Source organism: Ambystoma mexicanum, chromosome 3p (genome assembly GCF_040938575.1).
Source record: "Ambystoma mexicanum isolate Mex_15411 chromosome 3p, UKY_AmexF1_1, whole genome shotgun sequence".
Lineage (NCBI taxonomy): Eukaryota > Metazoa > Chordata > Amphibia > Caudata > Ambystomatidae > Ambystoma > Ambystoma mexicanum.
Window position 1 is genome coordinate 525,086,997 of NC_090925.1, and position 24,977 is coordinate 525,111,973.

The window sequence follows — 24,977 nt, forward strand, 5'->3', positions numbered from 1 at the left end:
CCGAACAGTATACCCGACGTATCCCAATACAATGGTCAGGCGAGGTTAGGCAATTACTGACCATCACACACACCCGACTTCCATTACACTTCCCCCACATGGATAAAAGGCAGAGCACTAGAGCACACAGAGGGGCAAAGCACATAAGGAAACAACAATTTCGAGACGGCAGCTGAATGAGAGAGCAAAGACGGCACAACAGAAGGGGATCATAGGGAGGGAAATTCCCTTGACCTTTTCGAAAAGGAACCAATACTTTCCCGAGACCTCGAGAATAGAAAGCATAAGACCAGGAAACCAGGCTGAAGAATCCTGAAATGTGCGTCAGATACCTGGGGACCTCCCGCGTCAATAATAAAGGCGGGAAGAAACACCAGGCGCTGTGGTACCGTGCTTGGGGAGGCCGATACAAGACCGGTCTGTGTTTAAGCCAATGTTGCAAGCAGCAACATTGTATGGCAAGTGCTGGAATGAACATTGTTAAAAACACATGTGGTAAGAGATGTAAGTGATATTGAACTGCTGATGAGTGATTGAACTTTGAAGCAAGCTACAATACCTTTGACAGAGGGGTCCGCCACTGCTTGGGTGCTCAATCGAAGGTCTCTGTAAGGTATCCAGCTGATCCAGCTGAAAAGTGACAAAAATAGATTCATATGGTCCGAGCCCGACAGAGGGAGACCGATTGAAAGAGAACAAATAAATGTCAATTGGAGTGGCCCTGCGACGGGTCAAGCAAAATCCTGCGCACAGTTGAAAGTCTTTGATTTTGATGAAGTAGAGCAAGTTTGGAAAAGTAAAGGAATTTGATCTGAGCCCGGCAGAGGGAGACCAAATGAAGGTTTTGTGTTAAAGTGGGTCTGAGCCCAACGCAGGGGGACCCTGGGTGAACAATAAATCACCCGAGAAGGTGTATGAGTGAAAATCCTGCAAAGAAAGGAACTTTAATGTTTTGTCATGTTACATCAGGCTCTCTGAATTAAGAGACTTTGAATGAGACTTCAGCACAGAAAGCCCTCATGTTGAAGTTTTGAACTGCATCCTCGTGCTAGAGAAGCCAGAGTGTGCTAAGCTCGAGTGTGCCGCCTTGTCCTGTGCTAAAAATGTGGGGAAGGGAAGCCAACGGCTTGAATATCCTGACGTATAATTTCTTGAACACTTTTCTTTTGCATAACTTGGTTTCCCACACCATTTGTATTTAAGAGTAAGGATTGGCAATAGGTTTATTAGTATAGGCCCTTTTAGTTTGACAGACTTCACTAGGACTGCATTTCTATTCTTATTTGATGGTCGTAGCTTCCTCGCATCATTAGATGTAGGATTAGATAGGTGTTTTTCAAACCCAATTGAAGTTCAATAAACACCCTTGAAATGTGATCACTTATGTATGTCTTACTGTTTGATACCATGCCTTCCTTACCGTAGTGACTTTATCTTCTGTAATTATAGGTTTCCTTTTAATGGAGTGTTTCTCTAGAACATCCATGAAAAGAGTACATCTTGTCCATAGTTTTTTCAAAACATTCTTTTATTCACTCCATGGAAGGAGATTCCAGTGGAAAAATAATCTCTTCCTCCTCTTCCTTAGACTCTGAAACCTGAGGATCACCCTTTGTCTTTAAGGCATCTGTCAGAGATGTGCTTACCTCTGTGTGGCAAGATCTGTTGCACTGAAACAGATAGTCTCAGTGTTTGAAATGTTTTAGAAACCTGGGATGAGTGTAAGTCACTTGTGAGTGTTTTGTTTCCAATTTCTGTTTCAGCGCATGAAGTGTTTGTGCAGGTCACCAAGTTTACCTTCACCCTGCATAGCTAATTCTGGCACCGATCCTGCATGTAGGTGCTTTATGTGTTTAGCTGTTTTGTCAGGAGCAGTCTCCATAGCTGGGCCTGATGCCCGCTTGCTTGTCAGAGCTGGGTACTGGCTTATGGAAATCCATGGGTTCCCTAATGGTTGTCTCCTCAGATTCCCTTTCGAAACCGGGACTGTGCTGCTTGGCCTCAATGTTTTCCGCGACTGCGGCAGATTCAATGGATGCCTCAGCCTGCATCGCGTATGCTGCAGAGAGTTTCGACCGGCAATCCTTGAGCGTCTTTGTTTTAAAGAGCAAGCTCAACACTGATCCTCTTGGTGATCCAGAGGAAGACCGTAATTACACACTTTGTGTGCATCTCTCCAGGGAAATGTCTTATTACAGGAAGGGCCAAATTTAAATGGAGTATTATCCATTGTCGCAGTTGGAGGACAGGGAGATTCTATTAAATAGAGGGAATTTATATTGAGACATTCTGCAATAGTGAAAACTAGTGTAATGTATTTTCCCCCACTCGTCCTACTCTAGTGCCTAAAAAGGTCCTGTAGATATCATCGACAGTCGACCGCTGATCTTTCAAAATCACTAAGCCCGCTTCCGAAGGAATCGCGCAGGGGCGTGTAGACTCTGTCGAGCGATCTTTGGTGTCAATTTATATTTTTAATATTATTAATAGTTTAAATATTGCTCGATCTTGAGCACAACAATAATAACTTTATGAACTCTGCATATAGCAACAAACCTGAGGACTTCGATGTCTGAAGGATCATGGGTACTGTAGATGTCACAGTAGGGATAGTATTACGAGAACGCCCGGTTGACGTCCTGTATTTCGACTTCGAAAAGAAACAATGTAATACTCTGCACCAACCACTACATGTCGGCCTATGCAAAGCATGTGATTCTAAGCAGGTCCACAAGTCTCAGAAAGATTCTTATCCATACACCAAGAGATGTGCAGCAACAAGTACCCAATATCTTGCATTTGCAAATATGCTCCTGCTGCAAGTCACAATAGCCTGTTTTAGAACATACTGACTTTTTAGCTTCCAAAGTACTTTCATTTTATGAATGTGTGTAAATGCCTGCATAAATGATAGATCTGAATTAAAAACCGCATGTTACGAAGCAGACTAATTGTTTGCGTGGGTGGGGGGGCACCTTAGACGGCAGCCAACAAGATGGCTGCTAATTTGAAGAGCTCCTGTGCACAGTTCCTTTCCTACATTAAATAGATTCTAGTCTGTTCTGTTACCTTAATAAAGATGCACTGCCTTTGTGCTTGACAAGGCTGTGGAGTATCAGAAATGCCTGAAAAAGACTGTTGCGGCAGGTGGCCATGTATGCCTGACATGCCTTCTGAGGATTTAATAAAAGTCACAATCCCTCTCCTGTGTCTTCCTGCAAGCTTCTGGGCTCTCTGATAGCCCCCCGCCTCCATTCCTAGGGTCTGAGTGGGGTTGCCACAGCCTGGCAAGTCTGCCTCCTTATGAAATGACTCTGCATAGTGACAGCACCTGCTGGTTTGCGGTGACTGCTGAGAACCCTGTGTACAGGACCCTACTTGTTGCAGAAGTCAGAAAATAACGAAGTAGATTGCACAATTGAAATACATCGATATAACAGCCAACTAAGTGGGAAGCGCAGAGAGAGCTGGAGAGAAGCTAGCTCCACCCATGGGGCCCAGCTATGGTGCGCCATGCATGTTTGAAGATCACAGAACAAAGTTGGTGGACTAGCGTTTTTAAGGGTCAGTCTGCAATTAGGGCAAGGGGCGCAGGAGTAAATCAAAAACACCTTCCTGTAGGACTCTATTAGCGAACTGTCAATCTGTCAATCCATAACATGCAACAATCATGAGCCACAGTTCGTTTTCAAGAAGACCACATTCCTGGGAAGGGAACTAGGAAAGGAGCAATGCATGGAAATGGAGTGGTGGAGCATCCAGTGATGTAGAGGTGCTTAGAAAGTAGGAGGTGTAGGAGGAGATGGAAGTGCAGAAAGAATAGGAAACAGTGGAGGTGGTGAAATATCTGGAAGTGCAGAATGAAGGATTGTTCATCATGTTAAAAAAAATCTGATCATTTCTGTACCCGCATGAAGTACCCAGAGCAAGCAGGCTTGACCAGGTCTGTGGAATCGCTGCTCCTCAATTCCCTTAAAGGGGAACAGCCATTTAGAGGAACGCCCAAAAGGTACATAAGCCAGCCACACATCGGAACTGTACACTATCCCAAGTGACATGGCCTGTAAACCAATCCCTATACAAGCTACCAAAGGAAACACGCCTGATGTCCCTTACACCAGAGAGGGGCAGGAAGGCAGGGCTAAAACCCTGTAAAATGCAGGATCAGTAACAGAAGGCAGTGGGGGATAGGGTGAAGATCTTATTCTGAGCTGGCTGGAGAGGTGAACAGAAGAAGCTGCAAAAGGAGCTGGAGAAGGTGCTGGAGCAGGAGATGGGAGGCTGGAGCAGAAGCTCAGAAGTCTGGCGTAACAAGGAGATGCAAGGCTGAAGCAGACACCAATGGGGCTGGGAAAAGACAGTCCCTCTTGCTGGCTAAATAAGAGACCCAGGGAGCTGTTGAGAAACAGGTCCAGAAGGTTGGGAGTAGAGTGACCCAGAATGCTGGGAGCAGACAGATTCAGAAGGCTGGGAGAAGAAAGAACCAGGAGCCTGGGAGGAGAAATATATAGTTTGCATAGACAGAGGAAAAAGATGCAGAGGGCTGGGCAGAGTTATTAGACCAAGAAGAACGTAGATGAGGAAAGATAAAAGGAGTTGCAAAAGTTGGTGAAGGAGATGGCGAAGTGAAGAAACACTTGAAAGGAGGAGGAAGAGCACAGCAGCAAGAAGGAGATTGTGGAGGACCCTAAGAAACAGAGGTGCACATCATGCAGGAGTGGTGGAACAAGCTTGAGGAAAAGTACTTTGGAGATAAAGGAGCAGCTCAGAACAAAGCAAGAGAAAGAGGAAGGGCCAGGGCAGGGCCCTGTATGAACAAGACTTGAGGCTAGACGCTGAAGGCAAGAAAGCGACTGAAGTAGGTGGCTGGAGTAGCAAGATCTTAAGGGGGAAGAAATAACCTGACAAGAAGTTAGGATCGGCCCCAGTCTACCTGCGACTCTGGCCTGTGGTTAACAGCCAGCTCCGCCACCTTCTACAACCTGAGACTAAGGAGGAGTTTCCCCCTTGACAACCAAGCAAAGAAAGAGCCCAATTAACACAACAGAAGAGAACAGGACCCCCTTAAACCTGGGCCTGACAGTCAAGGAAAAGGTACCACGAGAAAACCAGAGAGGAAGGGTGCGGGAAACCCTTGGGCTCGAGGCTAAGCATACGGATTATTGAATTACCTGCCACGAGAGGCTTAGATCCAGAATTACCAGGAAGAAGAGGAACCTTTTATTTGGACTCTCTAACTACCCTGAGAGCCCCTTTCTTTTAAAGTTGTCCTAAAGCACTTCCCACACCCTGGAGAATCACCATCTTGGCAACCTTGGTGTAGTTAAACGCCTCCCTTTTTATTATGTTGTCATCCATGGCAACTAATAGAGCTAAATTGGGACACAGAATAGAATTGCTGTTCCCGCGTGCACTCTGAGTAACTGAAAGACGCAGGAGACCCTATGCTCTGGACCAGGGTATTACTGTACCCAACTATAAGGAAAAATTGTTCAGAGAACATTTATTTTTAATAAGGTATCAAAAGTTTTTTTTACCTTAATATACAATTTATGAGAAATGAATTAATCATACATTAGTCAGCACTTCAAATTTCATTTACATTACAGGAAAACATACACAAACATGCCAGTATCTAGTTGGATGCCCTTGATTTATAAGTACTTTGCTGTTTTGGGCAGATAGGATCTACCTATATGGGTTTCTTTAACCATTTGAGTGAACGACCGCAATTGGGTTCGGGTATAAATACAGTCTGTGTATATTTACGTAACTCATGTCACAGATGGGCTTTGGTTTAGGCGTTCTGTTTTCCTGTTGTTCCGCGACTTACATGTGGCTAGTGGGATGACATTCTGTATATGCCCCAATCCGTTCCAAAGTCAATTGTTAAGCATTTGTGGTCATAATACTACGCACCTTTTTGATTATGCAATGCAGTCCATGGTATCTATTACATTGCAAGGGTGGTTTTAGAAATCCCTGCATTCCAGCATCATTCAATCATGAATGCAATTTGGTAATTATTATTTTCTTCCATCTAGATAACGTACAAATACTCCTTGATTGAACTACATTTTCACTCTGCAAATAAGAAAGTGGGCATTTCCTTTTGTATCAGGAGCACTATTGGTGCTATTACCCAATACTGCTAGCACCCAATGGGAAATAAATAATGTTGCCTTCTCTCTAATAGTGAGGTGAGTCATCTTAGTCAATATTGAATATTCTAACTGCATCATTTGTTGCTTTAGTTGTTACTTCAATCACGGTTATGATCTCTTTAGGATCCGATGTCTTTGAGGCTCTAACCATTGTGGTTGTAACCAGTTTGTTTTTTGGCTTTTGACGTCCAAACTCATGACCATTGATGCAAGGTCAGTCTTGGACTCTTACTCTATTGGCCTATTGTTATGACATATTATCGTCCCATTGATATTGTGGCTGATTTACTCCACTTTTCAGGCTTCAGGTGCTAATTTTTCTTCACTATAGGGCACAGATTTTCGGTTTCACTAACCTTTTCGCACTGGGAAATGAGGTGCACTGTCTATAATTGCTTCGAGGTGCGTTCTCTTGCTAAAAAACTTTCATTTGGTTACTGCAGGTCTATACATAGGGAATTATTCTCTCTTAGTGGCTCTGTTTTCCATTTTGTCTGTATAGCCAAGTGCTCTAATCATTATGTGCACATTCCTTTTCAGTACACACATGTTTTTCCTGATGAAGACGTTGATCAAATCATCTTTATACATCGAAACCAGTCGAAGAAAGTTGGGGATGTGATCATATGGACTACTTTAATCTGATCCACTCCACTCATTGATTATATGTTTTATAAAATTGTAGTGATCCTTGACATTGAATTCACTTTATAAATAAGGCTGTTAGTTGCGACCACTAGAAGGTCTCATTACACTTATAATGTATTTTGGTATAGTTTGTAGATGGATTATGGACGCTGAATGTAGACGAATGAGTGAATGATTCACGGTCCGTTTGACAAATTGGCATGTTTTTAAGTGTATGTTTTCCAACAATGTAAATGAAAAGTGTTGACTAATGTATGATTAATTCATTTCTCATAAATTGTTTATGAAGCTAAATAAACATTTTCTGCCTTATTAATAATTAATGTCCTCTGGACAATTTTTCAATATGGTCCTGTGTACACTCCACCAGAAAAATAAATCGTATTCATGCCAGCAGGACATTTTCATTCTGGCACAAATGCCCAGGATTCCAGAGGAGCCCAAGGTAAATTCCATTTGCCATGGGTCAATGGCAGGCAGCATTTATATTATTTGCACTATGAAGTGCCAAACAAATACGTAAGAGAAATATCGACAACTTTTTCTGCACTTGGTGGTGCAAATGATTAAAACTGTATAGGGGACCTTTCTGCACGTTAAGTGCAAAAGTAACCGTTCCCTTCCATGCAATTTACTCATTTATTTCAAATGAGCTCCTATGAACGCTGGTCTGAGAAGGATGGCATAACACAGAAGGATGATAACAGAGTGAAAGATTGTACCTATGTAGCCTCTAGCACGGACCCAAAAGAGCTGCTTGGGGTCCTGTGGTTGGCGGGTAAAAAGGTCTGGTGGGTTGACGGGCTTGATCTCAATCGGCACCTCCTGGGCCAGAATCTTGTTCAGCCCCAGACGGTACTTGTCCACCAAGTTGGGATCCCTTAGAAAGCAACAAAAAACACAGTTTAGAAAAATAAAGTTTTTAATGACAGTAGATTAAAAAGGTGAAGCTAGAATTTTTCGGCCAATGTTAAAGGGTGAAGCTATCAAAGGGAGAGTCATCTGGGGGCTAATTAGTACCCTTAATGCCTTAAGGGTACTTGGCACCATGGGATCGCAAACATCACAGAAGCCCAAATCTAGGTGGTAGAAAAAAGGAATTAAAACAGGGAGAGGTGGAACATAGGAAGGTTTTCCCTTACCGTAGATATTTTTCAATAAGTTCCTCCCGGGTCAGGAGCTGCTCCGGTGGTAGCACAGTTGGCATGGTGAACTGGTGCTGCAGCGGGCTAGTCTGCATTTTCTGGAAGGAGGCCTGGCAGATCAGGATGGGGTGCCCATGCTGAATGGCCTTCACCGAGCGAACACAGAAGCTCTTCCCATTCCGTGTCCGGTCCACCTGATACAGAACTGGGATCTTTGGATCACCTGCAAAGAAAGCTCATGGTTTATTAATGTATATTTTGAGTCTGCTTCCCAGCTGCACATATCAGCTGGAATAAAACATTTTAATATTAAGAACAAGAGAGTGAGAATTTTATAGAAAGCCGAAATACTGCCTCCAGGCTGTTCTAGAGCACTCCGAGACACTTCCATATGTTTCAATGCAAGAAAATGCAATGTCACATTAGGTGAAGTAAAAAAAGCCAACGTCAATTTTCATCATAAAATTATTCATGACGGTGCCCCTTCACCCAAAAAAACAGCTCACCTTCCCATTCATGCTGCACCACAACTGGAGCCTATCCCCAATGTTGAACGAGATAAAGAGGCGCATTTTTTTCACCCTGTTTCCGCCATGACCACCATGTTTGGTTTAGTTTTCCTTCCATGAATGGATGCCCGCGCACAAGTGCAAGTCCGGCATCCAATGGTGATAATCACTGAATTGTAATAGTGGTGCCCATTATAAATTAGTCAGTAGAAGAACTTAACCATAGTTAGGTGTTCTGCTGCTCCGCTCCCTACATACCACATAAATTTACCAGGTTACTCACCGTAGTGACCACCTTACTCCTAATCGATAGTCCCCTTTCCTCCATACTTATGGGACATCTCTCCGTCCTGTGGGACAGGACCGGAGCACTTTGTAAAAAGCATCCACATTTTTTTCAAAAATGTGTCCCTCCTCTCTTTCCTGCGCGGGGCCCAGCACGCAGCCGTAACCCCACCCACCTTGGCTCCGCCCCGCGCATCGCCCATCAGTCCTTTTCTATCGCAGGGTCAAAGACCCATTAGCAATAACAGAGGAACCTTATTAGAGGGGACGGCGGGCGGGCGTATGGAGGAAAGGGGACTATGGACTAGGAGTAAGGTGGTCACTACGGCGAGTAACCTGGTAATACTCCTACGTCCCGTCCCCTTTCCTCCATACTTATGGGAGATTCCCAAGCACTGCTTACAGGAACTATGGGTGGATGGAAATACCCCTTACTCAAACAGGTTGTTCAGCACAGCCTGGCCGAACTGAGCGTCAGCTCTAGAGCTCATATCGAGGCAGTAATGCTTACAGAAAGCAGATGGGGAGGCCCAAGTAGCCGCTTTAGCGATGGACTCCCAGGGAACATACTTCTGAAAAGCAACCGCAGCTGCCTTGCCTCGCACCTGGTGTGCATGGATACCTTTAGGAGGTTTCAGCTTTTGGACGTTGAAAGATTCCGTGATACAGGCGGTAATCCATCTGGAAACAGATGCCTTAGACGCCAGCCTGCCCCGAGGGTTACCGAAGGTCACAAACAGTTGGGAAGAGCTCCGAAGCTCGGAAGTCCTGTCCAGGTAGAACTTAAGAGCTCTTCGGACATCCAGGCAGTGTAGAACCCTTTCCGCCTCCGAGGCAGGGTTCGGAAAAAAGACCGGAAGGGAAATCGACTGATTCAGATGGAATTCGGTCACTACCTTTGGTAGGAAAGCTGGGTTTGTCTGAAGGACTACCTTGTCCTTGTGAAAGACCAAGAAAGGATGCTCCACCGACAATGCCTGGAGCTCACTCACTCTCCTCGCTGACGTAACGGCTACCAGAAAGGACACTTTCCAGGACACGTACTTGAGGTCAACTGTAGCCATTGGCTCAAAGGGTTTATGGCACACGACCGTCAGGACTACATTTAGGTCCCAAGGCGGGTGCGGACTACGAACCGGAGGGTAGATGCGTGTCAAGCCAGCAAAATGTCTCTTCACCACCGGGTTAGTTAATGAATAAGAACACCGGTCTGTAGAGAGGTAAGCGGAAATCGCCGAGAGATAAGTCCTGCAAGACAGAACATGAACCCCTGACTCTGCTAGGGAGGATACGAAGGACAGCACCGTGTCAATCGTTGCCACCCTCCGGTCCAATTCTTTCTCCAAACACCAATGACAGAACCTGAGCCATTTACTCTTGTATTGGGATCTGGTGGAGGGTTTCCTGGCTGCCTGGATAATGCACATGTTATCCGCAGACAAACCCAATTGCTCTAGAGACGTGAACTCAGGCACCATGCCGCTAAATTGGGCGATTGTGGGGAGGGGTGCCACATCTGCTGTTCCCCTTGGTGAAGAAGATCGGGAGTTACTGGTAACCTGATCGGCGGACACACCGACAGGTGTTGAAGTTCTGAGAACCAAAACCTGGCCGGCCACCACAGAGCAATCAGTAGAAGAGAACAGTCGACAGAGCTCTTCAACTTCCAAATTGCTCGATGAACCAGGGGAAGAGGCGGGAAGGCGTAAGCTCTCATGTTGTGCCATGGAATCTCAAGTGCGTCCCCCAGAGAGGAGGCCCCCAGACCCCCTCTGGAGGCGTACTGAGGAAGCTTCTTGTTTACCGCCGTGGCGAAGAGGTCCACCTCCAGTGTGCCCCAACGCGAGAAAATCCATGAGAGGATCTCCGCCTTCAACTCCCACTCGTAGCTGACCACTGTCCGCCGGCTGAGGGCATCCGCAGTGACATTCAGTTTGCCCGGAATGTGCACTGCAAGCAGCCAGACCCCATGAAGCACGGCCCACTCCCAAATCTGGATAGACAGGTCCACAAGAGGGGGAGACTTTGTTCCCCCTTGCTTGTTTATGTAATACATTAATACCACATTGTCCGTTCTTATGCGGACCACCTTGTTGACAATGAGAGGTCTGAACGCCTTGAGCGCCAGAAAAATCACCAGAAGCCCCAAATGATTTATGTGCAGGAGCTTGTCCTGAGGTGACCAGAGGTCCGAGACCTGAAGAAGATCTAATGTTGCACCCCACCCCAAAAGGGAGAAGTCTGTCGTGATCGTCACTATGGGGGCTGGGTCCTGGAACCCCGCGCCCACCGACAGGTTGCTGAGAGATGACCACCAGTCCAGGTCCACTCAAGGAATCCGGAATCATTATCCGCTTGGAATCCGGGTCCACAGCCTGACGCCAGGAACTCTGAAGAGCCATCTGGGTCCGTCTCATTTTGAGACAAGCAAGAGGAAGAGCCAGTACCCATGAGGCCCAGAAGCCTCTGGAACCACCAAGCCGACATGCTCTCTGACTGCGCAAACCTCTGACACGTGGCCAACAGATCCGCCATTCTGTCCCCGGTCAGATACACTCGGCAGTCGATCGTGTTCCAACAAAAACCCAGGAAAGTCAGGTCCTGTGAGACCGTCATGGAGGATTTCCGGCCAGTTCACCGACAGCCCAAGATGGAACAGGAGCTGAAGGAGAGACTGGAGGTTTTCCACTGCTGCCAACGGACAAGAGCTGCATAGGAGCCAGTCTTCCAAATAGGGATACACCCTGGAGACGAAGATAGGCCCCAATCACCGACATCTTCGTGAAGACACGCGGCGCCGAACTGAGGCCAAAAGGAAGCACCCGAAACTGGAAGTGCTCCTCTCCCAAAGAGAAGCAGAGGTATCTCCTGTGTGGATTCCAAATCAGGATATGCATGTACGCATCCTGAAGATCCACCACGCTGAGCCAATCGCCCATCTGCAAAGCGGGCCGGGCGTGTTCATCTTGAATTTCTCTTGGGGTAGGAAAATATTGAACTGGGAAAGGTCTAGGATGGTGTGCAGGCCAGCCTGGTTGGGTTTGGGTGCCGTAAACAGCCGGGAGTAGAAGCTCTCCCCTCGCTCCCCAAGGGGAACGGGTTCCACAGCTCTGAGGTGCAGAAGTTTCTGAACCTCGGCCTTGAGGGAGGGTGAGCCCGACAGCTGAAAAGGAGAGTTGAGGGGTGGGGTTAGGGGGTAAAGGTAAGCGGAAGCCTGCTCGAGCGACTGACAAGACCCATCTGTCTTCTGTGATGGCCTGCCACACCTCCCAATGAGACGCAATGCGTCCTCCCACCGGGGTCTCGTGCGAGCGCGGAAAACCCTCATTTGGCAGGCTTATCGGTGGCGGTGCCACTGGAACCTGCTGAGGAGCGGGAGAAAAACCGCGTACGCTGTTTTCTATGGCGGTTATTCCCCGCAGGAGTATCCACTCTGTGAGATTTGCGGTCGAGGAAGCCCCTAAAACCAGAGGAAGGTCGACCTTGCGACAACGGCCTTTGAGACTTGAAGGGAGCTTTAACCAGAACAGACAATGATTTAGCTGTCTGAGTGCTATCTTTGGTTTTGGTGAGCTCTACATCAGTAGAAGAGTGAAAAAGCTCCTTACCATCAAATGGAAGGTCCAGAACCTTGTCTTGCACCTCCTTCGAGAACTTAGTGGCATGCAGCCACGCTTGCTGCGAGGTATCAACCCCAAGCATTAGACCCGAGGTGTCTACGTGATGAGCCGCAGCCTCCAGGAGATCCTGGGCCAAGACCCTGGCATCGGAAAGGCCTCCTCTGAAATCCTCCAACTTCTCGACCGGAATGTGCTCCTCAAACTCCGACAGACCTCTCCACATCCGCATGTTAGCTCCCGCCAAAATCAATTCTGCATTGGCCTGCCTGAGCTGTAAGGCCGAAATGGCAAAGATTTTCCTCCCTAGGAGCTTGTCCTCCTTTCCCCAAGACCAGAGTAGCCGTCGCGGAGGAGGATGCTGCAGGGCTTGATTGCAACGTAGCCCGCAGCCACCATTGTGGAGGAGGGAGGCGGACAAGACGACAAGGCCACTTCTTCCGAAGAATGCAGCCTGTACCTCGTGTCAATCTTTTTATTGACAAAAAGTCCCGAGTGTGGCTTTTCCCAAACTCTTCGGACCTTGGCCAGAACGTCCTTCTGCAAGAACAGGCCGGTACGCTCCAAAGGAGACAAGGCGAAAGCCCCAGAAAGCACGCCCTCCTGCGGAGCAGGTGCCTCGGGCACCGGAACATCTAATAAACTCATGTCCAGCACCCGGTCATGGAAAGCTCTGATAGAGCGGGGAAGGTCCTCGTTGTCCTGATCACCTTGAGGGTCATTTGACAGGTCAGGATCCTGCTGAGCCGTGTCAGGCACTGCCTTGTCCACTGGGGACAACGGTGGCACAGGCGGAAGCGCAGGGGGAGGCACCATGGGCAAGGGAGGTGCCGGCGGGACCACCGGCGGAACGGGTGGAGCCGGAGGCGCGGGTGGACATAACTCCTTGAAAAGCCCTTTGAAATATTCCCTCATGGGGTCGGTGCGCATAAGTGCTTGGAATTTACCGAAAAATGCGTCCTCAGGAGATTGTTTCGGAACCTGAGGAGGCCTCTCATGAGGTGGATAAATCCAGGGACGTAACGGAGAAGGGTGCCACACAAGCCCATCCACCGACGAATACACATAAATCAAAAGAGCCGCCCCCGCGGGCAACAAAACATTGTGCGGAAGAGGCATCCGGCGTTCCAATCATAAACCGGCCAGTAAGGATGCGCATAAGGGACCTTAGGTTCACCCGAAGGGCCGAACCCTACACCAGGGGTCGATGGCGTAGTTGTAGGGGTAGTACCTAAAATGGCCGCCGTGGTCGTGGCGGGAACGGCCACCATTTTGTCCTCATCTGAGGGGAACTGCGGCACGTGAGGAAGTGAGGCAGGGGTCCCCGTCGATGGGTCAGGGGTTTTAATTTTAGCCTTAACGTAAGAAACCTCGGCAGAGCCGGTACTATGAGGCCTGGAATGTTTCTGCGACATACCAACCGCCAACTGAGCCTTCGAAGGAAGGGCCTCGGCACTGCCGGTGAAAGAAGAAACTTTCTTCTTTGCCCCTCAACAGATCTGGTGTCACCACAAGAGCGGGAACGGTGCGCTTTCACCGACAGGGCCTTACCCGGCCCCTCAGAACGGTTGGTATCCTTAGCCTCTGTACGAGGGACCTCGGACCTAGGCCCGATAGAAGCCTTATCGGCACAGGCCTCGAAAATCCGTTTGGTAACCTCAAGCCCAGCCAAGACCTCGGGGCGCACCCCGGTTTTGTCTTTGAGGGAAGCCGAAAGAGCAGCCTCAGAGCAAGCTACGGTACCCCACGACTCAGTAGAACTGGGTCTGCAAACAGCCCCCACAGGAGGGGCCTCGGAGCATACTCCGGTGGACACAGGCTCCTTACAGAGACCCTCGAAGAAAACTCTGGTAGAATTATTAGGCCCGACAGGCACCACAGGGCGAACCCCAGTAACAGAGCGATCAACGCCCTTCCCGGCTCGAGACAGAGGGATGTCCCATAAGTATGGAGGAAAGGGGACGGGATGTAGGAGTACTGTATTTTCACTAGTCAGCATTGTGCCTTCAAAACACCCACCCAAGATTGCAGGTGGCCTCTTTGACTTCAATATGTCAGCAGCTATTCATCACAGTATGCGCTTGAAATGCCTTCTGAACAAGTTTGAAAGTGTTGACAATGTTGCAGGGAAATATAATATTCTATGTTCATGTTGCTTCTTTTTCAACACACATGTGCATTATCTACTGCCTAATTACTTTCATGCTGCTTGACCTTCTCTCTCACACACCATCAGTTCGGCATTCCCCTTGCTTTTATGGACCTGCTGTTGGGTGCAAGCTGATAACACCTTATACAGCCCAGCGTGGAGAGCTGGAATGGCACTTAATAGCATAGCAGAGCATAACGGATGAGGATAGATGCATAGCACACGGTAAGGTAAGCTAAAGGGGTCTTAGAAAGCAGCCATCTGCCAATGATTCTGGCCTTGCTGCGCATGGCTTGAGAAAAGAAAGGTTGGGGTTGGGAGGGGTGTTAGAAGGAGGATAGATTAGGCAGTTGCAGAAAAACCTTTGGGGGTGTTGAATGCAGGTCAGAAGTACCCGAGCGCCGATGTGGGAACTCTGTTCTTAAGAAGGGATGTATACCAGGCAAGTTAGCTGTGAGGGCAGCCCCTTGGCTGGGAAACAGCAGTGCTATGGATTGTTGATATAATAGGTATAGGGCTGTTGGGCACACCAGATTCAGAGGGTCGTCTAGTGGGGAATGCGTGAGAGGAAAGATTTTAAGTGTGGGGTGGAGTTGGGTTTCGGTAGCTTCCTAGGTCTTGGCTGTAGAGGTTTAGTTGGAGTCAGAGTTTGGGTCTGCACCAGAGACATGCAGCAGGGGGTTTCATGGCCTGGCGGGTGTCTTAGGAGTGGGAGGTTTTCAGTGGGTCACATGGCTTAACGTACTAAAAATATATTCAAGTTGGCATTTCATAATGGGTTAAGAGGGCTTTTTATAACGCGATAGTAAGTAGTTAAGTGTGACACCCGTACACCTTTTAGGTGGGACGAGAGGGTTCTGAATTATGTTTGTAGGTGGCAAAGTCTACAATGAAGAATGTTTGAAGCTGTCATGACCCCTTGACTATTTACTGTGTGCAGTATTCATATTTAATTAATTTATTAAGTGCATTGTCCAAAGCACTGTACATGAGTGGTACAAAAATATGATTATGATACAGGCAATTTTATGAATAGATAAAACATCTAGGGAGGTGGAGAAAGGAGAATGTTTTTGAGATATAAAAGAAAAAGCGAGAGGGTAGGAGAACCTCTAATATACAGAGGTAGGCAATGCCAATGTTTGGGGATAAAAGGATCAGAAGATAATCAGTAAAAGAAAACAAAAATCTGTGAATTGTGAGCATAGAAATGAGAAGATAGCCCAAATGAAGAGACAATAGTTGAGACGAGAGAGTGTACAGAGAGAAGAGACGAGGACCCAGAACCGAGTCCAGCGGGTCAGCAGGTAGTAGAGGAAAAGAGGAAGAATGTTTCTCAGCCCATCAATTGTATAAAGAACTTACTGTTCCCGGCGTAACATACGCTGTTCTAGCATACCTGAAAGGTCAATATTGGTCAGTAATTCATAGGGTCACTTCTGTCCCCCTTAAATATCACAATTACCACTGATCGCTTCCAGGAAGGGGGTGTAGGTCCCTGTGACGTATTATTGGCCATTGACAAGACTAAACGTATCAGATGGATTGAGAGGTATGTGCGGCATAAGAACAGTATCTAAGTCCCACCGATCACACGGGCCTTTATGATGCATCTTTGTAGACATGTAATTGTCAACCTTCTTCCTTTTGCAGAGTCCCCGTGATGGCATAAGATTGCGTAGTAGCATAATTACAGCAACTTCTTTCAGTTTTAGCTTGCGAGAAGGCATTCGTCCTACAGTGTTTCGCTCTTTATATACTGAAATGTTGAGCCAGTAATTAACTGTTCATCGATACTGGAACCGCTGTGCCCTGTGTGAAGAGAATAGGAGATGGAAAGAAGTTACTTCCGAATGTTTGCGATAGTGGACGGTGAAGGTAAACGGTGCTCATTTTGTTTTTGAAATGGTAGCTGTTGTTGGGGTGTACTTTGCCATTTGGACAGCAGAGGGCAACCTAACACTGATAAATTGCATCAACTGAGTACAGAAATATACCTAAGTGTTATATAGATATATATATATATGATAGAGAGAGCGAGAGAGAGATGATTGGATGGATAAGATTGAACGAGGTGTAGCTCTTGGTTATTTTGCAGTTACCAGAGCTATGTTAGTTGAAGAGCCATGTCTTGAGCTGCTTCCTAAATGTCAAGTGGTGCTCTATCATGCGACCTCAATTGAGCTAAGGTATACACATTGAAAAGTAACATGTACACCTAGTAGTGACACATATCAAAGGAGCATATACACTGAGTAGAAACACATGTATGAAGGAGGGATATATTCATAGAGTGGTTGTGGTGTGACCTCCACACATCCAGTGAAGCCTATGTTATCAAAGAGAAGGGAGCACAATACGCAGACAGAATCTGTACCTTACAGAAGGAGAGATGTGGTTTCTCTGCAGAGTTGACCAATGTCTACTAGTGGATGGTAGGGGCTGCCCTAAGCAAATTGACATGGGTAAAAAAGGGCTATGTAATATAAGGAGGAAAGTGGCTTGGCCTACACACACACCCTAGGTTTCTGTGGTGAGGTAAGGTCAACCTGGCAGAGGTGCTGATTATGGTATGTCAAATACATGTGTGAGAAACCTGAAAGAGTCTCACCTGCTAGTCCCTGGTGGTCCGTCATCCAGGTGGCCAGGACACGGACATCGCTTTTGGAATCAGTTCCTGGGGGAGGACCAGTGCGAGAGGATCACCTGGATGGGGGGTCTTCAGAGAGTGTAAGTGGGATGCCGGACGCCAAGATGCGGTATCCCCTTCCCTGTAACACCTTTTTCCCATCCTAACAGGTAGGATACTTAGGAATTCAAGCCCCCCCCCTTTTCCGACACAAACACTTTCTAACGGACAGCTCACTGTGAGAGAAAACGGACTAACACCCAAGCCGTATACCGGACATGACCCAATACAATAGTCAGGCAGGATTAGGCAATTACTGATCATTACACACACACCTGACTTCCATCACACTTCCCCACACTGATAAAATGCGGAGCATGAAAGCACACTCTGAGCAAGGCAAAGCACATGAGGAAGCAGTAGTTCCAAGATGGCAGTTTAATACAAGGAGAAAGAAGGCAAGACCGGAGAGGGTTGCAAGGAGGGAAGTGCCCTTGACCTTTTCAGAGAAAGACCGTTACTTTCACGAGTCTTCGAGAATAAGAAACATAAGACCCGGAATCCAAGCTGAAGAAACCTGCATTGTGTGTCGGAGGTACCCGGGGCTCTCCTGCGTTGATAGCCAAGGCGGGGAGGATAGTTTGCCACCGTGGCACTGTCCTTGGCTCCTACAACAAGGCAGCACTAGTAAAGTAAGCACAGCCGGTGAGTTGGGGAGACTGATACCAGAACCGCCTGTGTTAAAGCCAAGGTTGCAAGTGGCGACAGTGTATAGAGAAAACTGAAGAGAACAGTGTGTGAAGCGTATGTTACGAGGGACGCAAATATAATTAAACAGCAGATTAGTGACTGAACATTTAAAGCCAAGACAGATGGCGTAAACAGAGTGGTCCGGCGCCAAGTGGGTGCTCATTCAAAGGTCTCTGTTAGGTATCCAACTGAACGGTGGCAAATGTCAAAAGGAATTGTGAAATCGAAGTGGTCCTGCAACGGGTCAAGCCGAACCCTGTGCACATTCAAAAATCTTCGCTAGTTGATGCCAACTAAAATTGGTCTGAACCTGGCTGAGAGAGACTAATTGTGCAAGAGGAAGGATCTGAGCCCGGCTGAGGGGATCCGGTGTGAACCGTGCGTCACCCGAGAAAGAATATTTTATAAATATTGTGAGAGAGGATCTGAGCCCGGAAGAGGAGGGTCCAGAGTGACGATCATTGTATGGAAGGGATCTGAGCCCGGCTGAGGGGATCCAAGGTGAACAGTGAATCACCTGAATTGAGTACTTGTAAGAGGAGAACAACTTTGTTTTATCAGGCCCTCTGAATCAAGAGACTTTAATAGGCAAATAGACTTGGGCACAGAAGACCCTGTTGCTAGTGATTGAACTGTATCCTCGTACTGAAGAAGCCAGAGATTGTGCTACACTCGAGTGAACCGCCTTGTGTCGTGCTGAAAACATGTGGATGGGAGGCCAACGGCTTGAACAGCCCGACATAACATTTTTGTGAACACTTTCTTTTTCATAAAAACTACCCCCGTAAGGAACTCATGGTGGCAACAGTAAAGACAGACACACGTGATCACAGTTCAAGGGTGTTTATTAAACTGTATAGCTAGAGGGGAAAATGCCTAATCTAAACCTGAATGTAAGATGGGAGCGAGCTACGACCATCAAGCAATAATAAGGCAGTCCTAGTGGTGTCCTGTCAAACAAAAGGGCCTATACTAAAACGAAATATTGCCAATCCTTACAACTAAATACAAAAAGAGTGTGGGATAGTATTCACAAGGAACAAAGAAGTGTTCACAAATAAGTTAGGATGTGGTAGCTGGGGCATTCCCTTACCCATGTTTTGAGCACAGGACAAGGCGGGACTCCTGAGCACAACACACTCTCGAGCTTTCCAAGAACGAGACAACAGTTCCGTTCTCAGCTATCAGGCCCTTCAGTGTTTAAGTCTCTTTTTTTTACAAAACGTCTCATGACTCAGAGGCCCTGATGCGTTCAAAATAATAAACAAAGTTCCTTTCCGCATGTATGTTGGGCGATGACTTCTCAACCCTTGATGACCCTCTTCCGGACTCAGATACACAGACAGTTCCTCGCGATATCAGGACCTGTGGTGGTTAGATCTCTTGCTTCCGAGGGCCTGTTATTTTCAAAACTATAAGCAAAAGTTCCTTTCTGATTGTACTTGGGTGAGGATTCTTCACCCCTGGGCCCCAACCCGTCTTGAATATCAGCCTCCCTCCGTCGGGTTCACTACGGCTTTTGCTCAAAACAATTTCACCTGTGACATTCACAAGTCTTAATGTCTTTTTATACACTTCACTGTGGACCTCCCTCTGTCGGGTTCACTCTTGCCAACACACTGTTCATTGGGACTTCAGGTCCCGTTCTTTCGGCATCCATACGTTGGGTTCACTCTTGCCAACTCTTGCCAGTCTCACAGTTCTCTTTTCTCACTATGCAGGATTCATCTCCCTTAGCTTTCCAATTACATGCAGATCAAAGACGTTCGGCTGCAGAGGGGGTTTTGCTAGACCCCAGTATGACCACTCTGAACTTTTCCTTGCGGCTCTCCTAGGGCCTTCTGGTACCAGTAGTTTCAACAAAAGAGAGATCAACTAGAGTCTCTTGTGGTGCCGGACCCCTCTACAGCTGGCTTTCCCCTAATTTGTTACAGTTCTTTGAATTTTCCTTCATTTGCCATTTGCAACTTTTGTTCAACACAGTTCGGGTTGTTATCGGTTCTCCCCTCGATCCACCAGCTGTGATCAACCGCTTGGCTTTTCTTGTCTCCGGAGTCAAGGATGGTACTACGGTAGCAAGCGTCTCTCCCTTTCCTGATTATCAGTGTAGGAGGGCTTTGTATAGCATTGACATCTGCTGCAACACACGCTGGCTATTGTTTGTGGTCTTACGATTCCTTTTGCAGAGGCTTCGCTGGTCTGGGTCGCAAAGAGCAAGGTCGCTTCACTCCTTGTCCCCCCCTTTGTTTCTCGCCACCTTTCTCCTCCTCTTGAACTGCGGTACTTGGACAGCCGTCTCGTTGTGCGGTCTGGTTTGCTCGTAATGTGCTCTCGTGCGCCACCTTTTATCCCTGTGGGGAAAGGAAAGGGCCGTCGGGGGTGTGTGTGGTTATGTTCAATTGCCTGACTTTGTCTGACCCTTGGTGTTGGGACATGTCAGGTAACGGAGTGTTGTTATTCCATGGTTTTTCACGGTATGGGAAAGTGGTTGTGCTAGAAAGGGGGGGTGGGTTAGAGTTGCTAAGTATCCTATGTGGTAGGCTGGGGAAAAGGGGTTATATAGAATTATAACCCTCCTACTAGGGGGGTTGTTATACTCAGAAAGACAAGATTGGTAGGGTTTGTGAAACAAACAGGGATGACCGGGATTATTATCGTGAAATTAACAGGGGGGGGGGAGTGGGAACGGTAGTGTTTTGTCAAAGTAGACTGGGTGTTCGGGAATTAATTATCAGAGGGACGCGAAGAAGAATGATTGGGAGTATTCGGTCAGGAAACAGGAAAACAGGGATTCTGGGAGTGATAGTTTCCGAATGCAACATGGTTTGGATATATTGGCTCTTAGTTGTACATTCCTGACAGGACAAATAAGAAGTGAGGGGCTGCTGCATTATATCCTGGTACCTGTAGTATCCCTTGCTGTTGTAGCCACAATGCACCCCCTTGGGGAGGGTTCAGAAGAGTTACTGTATTTTGAGCCTCAAAGTGGAAACATACATTGTTGCCATTAAAGTGTAGTTAGCTTGGAGACAGTAGATTCCAGGCTCATTTATATAACTGAATGGTGATGCTCATCATTTACATGAGTGTATATTAATCCAACACTAGGCAGTGGCCTGCAGCCACCTCTGCACATCTCTTCACTGCTGTTGTGCAATAAACACAGATCATTAGTGAGCTGCTGCATTGTGGGATACAAAGGAATGACTCTTTAAATAAACATGCACTCTTTAAATCATCCTTGCCTGCACTCGTTTCTGCTCTTTCTCCCTACTAGCCCCACTCCATTGAAACCAGCTATTGCCATTGCCCATCACTATCAAAACCAGCCCAACTTCAAAGCTTGGCTTATTCTCACACTTATTTGACAAAGAGTGTGCTTCACCTGCCCTCTTTGCCATCCTCCCTACTTAACCCCACCATTCCCTCCAGTGCCGCCCAACAACGCGAAAACATTATATGTTTATGTACAGTACTTCTCTTTAGTTGTAAGCTCTCCACTCCACCCTCCAGGTTAATGCTAATTTTTCTAAGACATTGGTTTCTTGCATTTTTTTTTGTCCCTAGTATAGGTCCCATTTTGTTCACACGCTCATGAACTGGCTCACTACTTGTTCTCCTCTATATGGTATTCTACAGGCACCCTTCCGGGGAAGGCCTCTGCCATCTATACATTTTATTGTAAGACATTTCCGATCGAAATTGACATCACTGTTTTTAAAATAAATACAATTGTAGTATAACGCTCATATTAGTCTAGACAAATGGTACGTGCAAATGGTACGTCACATGTAGAAGATCTTGTACTCTTTAGCGCCTATAGAAAATTGTGTTCCATCAAGTGCAGGTGACGGACAATATTGAAAACATCAAACAAGAAAATCCCCTCAGTTGTGCGAGTATTTGTTACACAATGCCCAAAACAATTAATTCAATCCAGCACTGATAAGACAATATCTAAATTATTGTATTCAAAAATAGTTCTAGTAAAAACAATTCATTAAAAAAAAAACAGGACACATACAATCATACATTCCATTAAAGCATCGCCAAAACTATTATGCTAAACATATTCACTCTAGAAATGTAAATTCTAAAACTATCACCACACCCTGTGATAACAACGTAAACAATATACAAAACGACACAACATAATTGTTAAAAAAAAACTCCTATAGGTACTGAAAATATACTATTAGCCACAGTCTTTACAGCCCAACATGTTTCTGTTCTATCTAATTGGGAAAATTCTTCGGGGGCAAAAAATTGTATGTTCAATCAATTAATATAGTGCGACGTTTATTTAGAAAGCAAGAAAGTTGCTGCAGTGCACACAAATTGTAAAAAGAACCATGCACAAAAGACACAGAACTACACTCGAATTGCTGAGAAGGATCCTCAAACATGCACCCAAACGGAATAGAGATATTGCCTCGGAATAAACATCCAGCCGCTTTTGATGCCATACTGAGTACTCTGATAAAAAAATAAAAAGTCTTACCTCCACGATAGAAATTCCTGAGCTAAAGACATGGGTGGCAAAAAAAAGAGGGGGGCTGCCGCCATGACCTCTTTCTTAAGTTTACATACATCATGTTATTGAAAACTGCAAGTTTACGTGTACTAAGCAACGTGAAACCGTTCCCGGCTATTCGCGCTGGCATATTGTAATGGTGAAAGACCTTGATAAACGTCAGCACAGATCCCTAAGGTGTAAAGAATAATAATACTTCAAACTCTACTGTGGATGTACAAAAAGAAAATCTGAAAAATATAATTTAGCAGGCCGATGACTGGCTCATCGATCCACAAAAGTTGAGGAATGACATAGGATAGAAGAATAGACATGATCTAAAAAATCAAGACTGGACAAATCAAACCAGTCAATGGATCCCTTCATCGAGCCCTACCACATGATCGTTGGTCATAAAAATAAGCTTTTGTTCCCACTGAGCAAATATATCATTTGCATTGGGATCAACGGTTTGCAATAAAATGGTCCAAAGGGGGTAATTTTCAGTGTGCTGATGGCTTAAAAAGACCAGAGAGGCATTGACATTCCCAGTGCAAATACAACTCCTCTCTTCTATTATTCTCACCTTAATTGTGCATGTGGTCGTACCAATGTAGAACTTCTCACACGGGCACTTGATGCAATAAATTACCATTTTAGGGTTACAATTAGTCAATGAATGTTGTTCCCATGGGTGTGCAAGTCCAATGTATACGTTGGTTGAACATATTGTGAAATTGCATACACTGCAATGTCCACAGGGGGTATGTCCTATGGCTTTCGGCAAGCCGCAGGATTCAGGCAAAGTAAAGGATCTGCTGGTATTAGATTTAGATACATCCGATCCCACTACAACATTCTTAATGTTTTTACTCTTCCAAAACGCAAGCAAAGGGGGTGCTAAAGCTAACGTTCACTTGTGTAACCAATGCCAATGTTTAGTAATGTATTGTTTTTTATCTATAAAGATAAAAGGTAAGAAGGTAGAGCCACACACCAACCTCTCCTCAGTGGCTTTTCTTTCTTTGCATTCAATAAAGATCTCTCTGGGGATATTCATGAGCCGCTTTTTGGCCTGGTGGATAATTCTCTTGGGGTAGTTCTTAGCACCTAATTTCTTAGTCAGTTCCTCTGCTGCTTCCTCAAAAAGTAGCCAGTTGAAACCGTTCTGTCTGAAGCACATAAATTGGCTAAAAGGTCAATTTTACCTTCAAATTCTTCACAGAAGATCGTGATAACACTTCAAATGCTGGCTTCATTCATTTTTCATTCTTCTTTAGGAAGACAGCTCGTGTGTGTACATTCATATCCAGGCTTCAACGGGCTCAAGACGTGCGTTTTCTTTTTACAAGGTAAAAGGTGTACAATGAGATGTTCAGTGAATTTATAACATTTTGTATAGGTTGTGTAACTTGACATTTAAAAATGAACAATATATTGTTCACAGGTATCTGCAAGCAGTTTGCCACTTTCAAATTGGAACTGAACGTCGGAATATGTTCATTGATTGAACATACAATTTATTTGCCCCCAAAGTATATTGCCAATTAGAGAGAACAGAAACATGTTGGGCTCTAAGGACTGCGACTAGTAGACTATTTGCAGTACTTATAGGAGTTTTTTTTTAACAATTAGATTGAGTCGTTTGGCATATTGTTTACACTGTTGTCACTGGGTTTGGAGATGGTTTTACAATCGGCATTTCTAGAGAGTGAATATGTTTTGCATAACAGTTGTGGCGAGTCTTTAATAAATGTAATAATTTGCACCCGGTTGCCCCTGGGCCTGGTTTTTTGCGCTTTATAAATAAAATAAAATCAAATTATGAATATATGTGAGCCGTTTTTTTTTTTTAAAGACGGTTTTTCTTGAGCTATGCTTGAATACAATAATTTTGATATTTTCTTATCAGTGCTGGATTGAATTAATACATGTGGGCACTGTAACAAATACCTACACACCTTAGGGGATTTTCTTGTTTGATGATTATTGTATGTACCCGGTATAACCCCCCCAGTGATCCGGGTCCCTCCCGCATGTGTATACGTTCAATATTGAAAACGCACATTAATATTGCTTATAAGGTTTCCTCGTGAGTCCCCGTGTTTTTCAATTAAAAAAGGATTATGTTATCAAGTTCCTGGGTGAAGTTCTTTTCTCCTAGGTCAAGATAATAAACTAAGTTACTAGACCTGTTTAGTGGACTTGCAGGTCTGGCAGGATTTCAAAGATTTTTCAAGCCCTGCATGTACTTAACTGCTATCTTATTTTAATATGGGTGTGATGTAACTGAGTGATCAAGAGGTACTATCACCAGGACACTGCTACCAACCTCTCTGCACAGCAAGATTTGAGCATAGGTTTAGCATGTCAGCGCCATCCCTGCACTGCGGTGCGGGGACCCCCGCCAGAACATAATGTCTTTATGAAGTCAGAGTGACTTAAAAAAGAAACCTTGGGCCTCATTACGGGTTTGGCGGAAACCGTGCCATTGCTACCAGCAGGTTGCCGCCGGACCCGTAATGATTTACCGGTGCCAGATTTCCTGGTAACACCGGGGGATTACAA

General features: G+C 45.9%; 1 protein-coding gene across 1 annotated transcript in view; it reads right to left on the reverse strand.

Moving 5' to 3' along the window:
• Positions 1-24,977, reverse strand: part of ACOT8 (acyl-CoA thioesterase 8) — a 268,843-nt gene that overhangs the window by 113,620 nt on the left and 130,246 nt on the right. Inside the window, exons 3-4 of the mRNA XM_069651229.1 lie at positions 7,955-8,180; positions 7,535-7,692 (exon numbers count right to left, since the gene is read on the reverse strand). Coding sequence (XP_069507330.1) covers positions 7,535-7,692; positions 7,955-8,180 — 384 coding nt within the window. The remainder of the gene's footprint in view (positions 1-7,534; positions 7,693-7,954; positions 8,181-24,977) is intronic.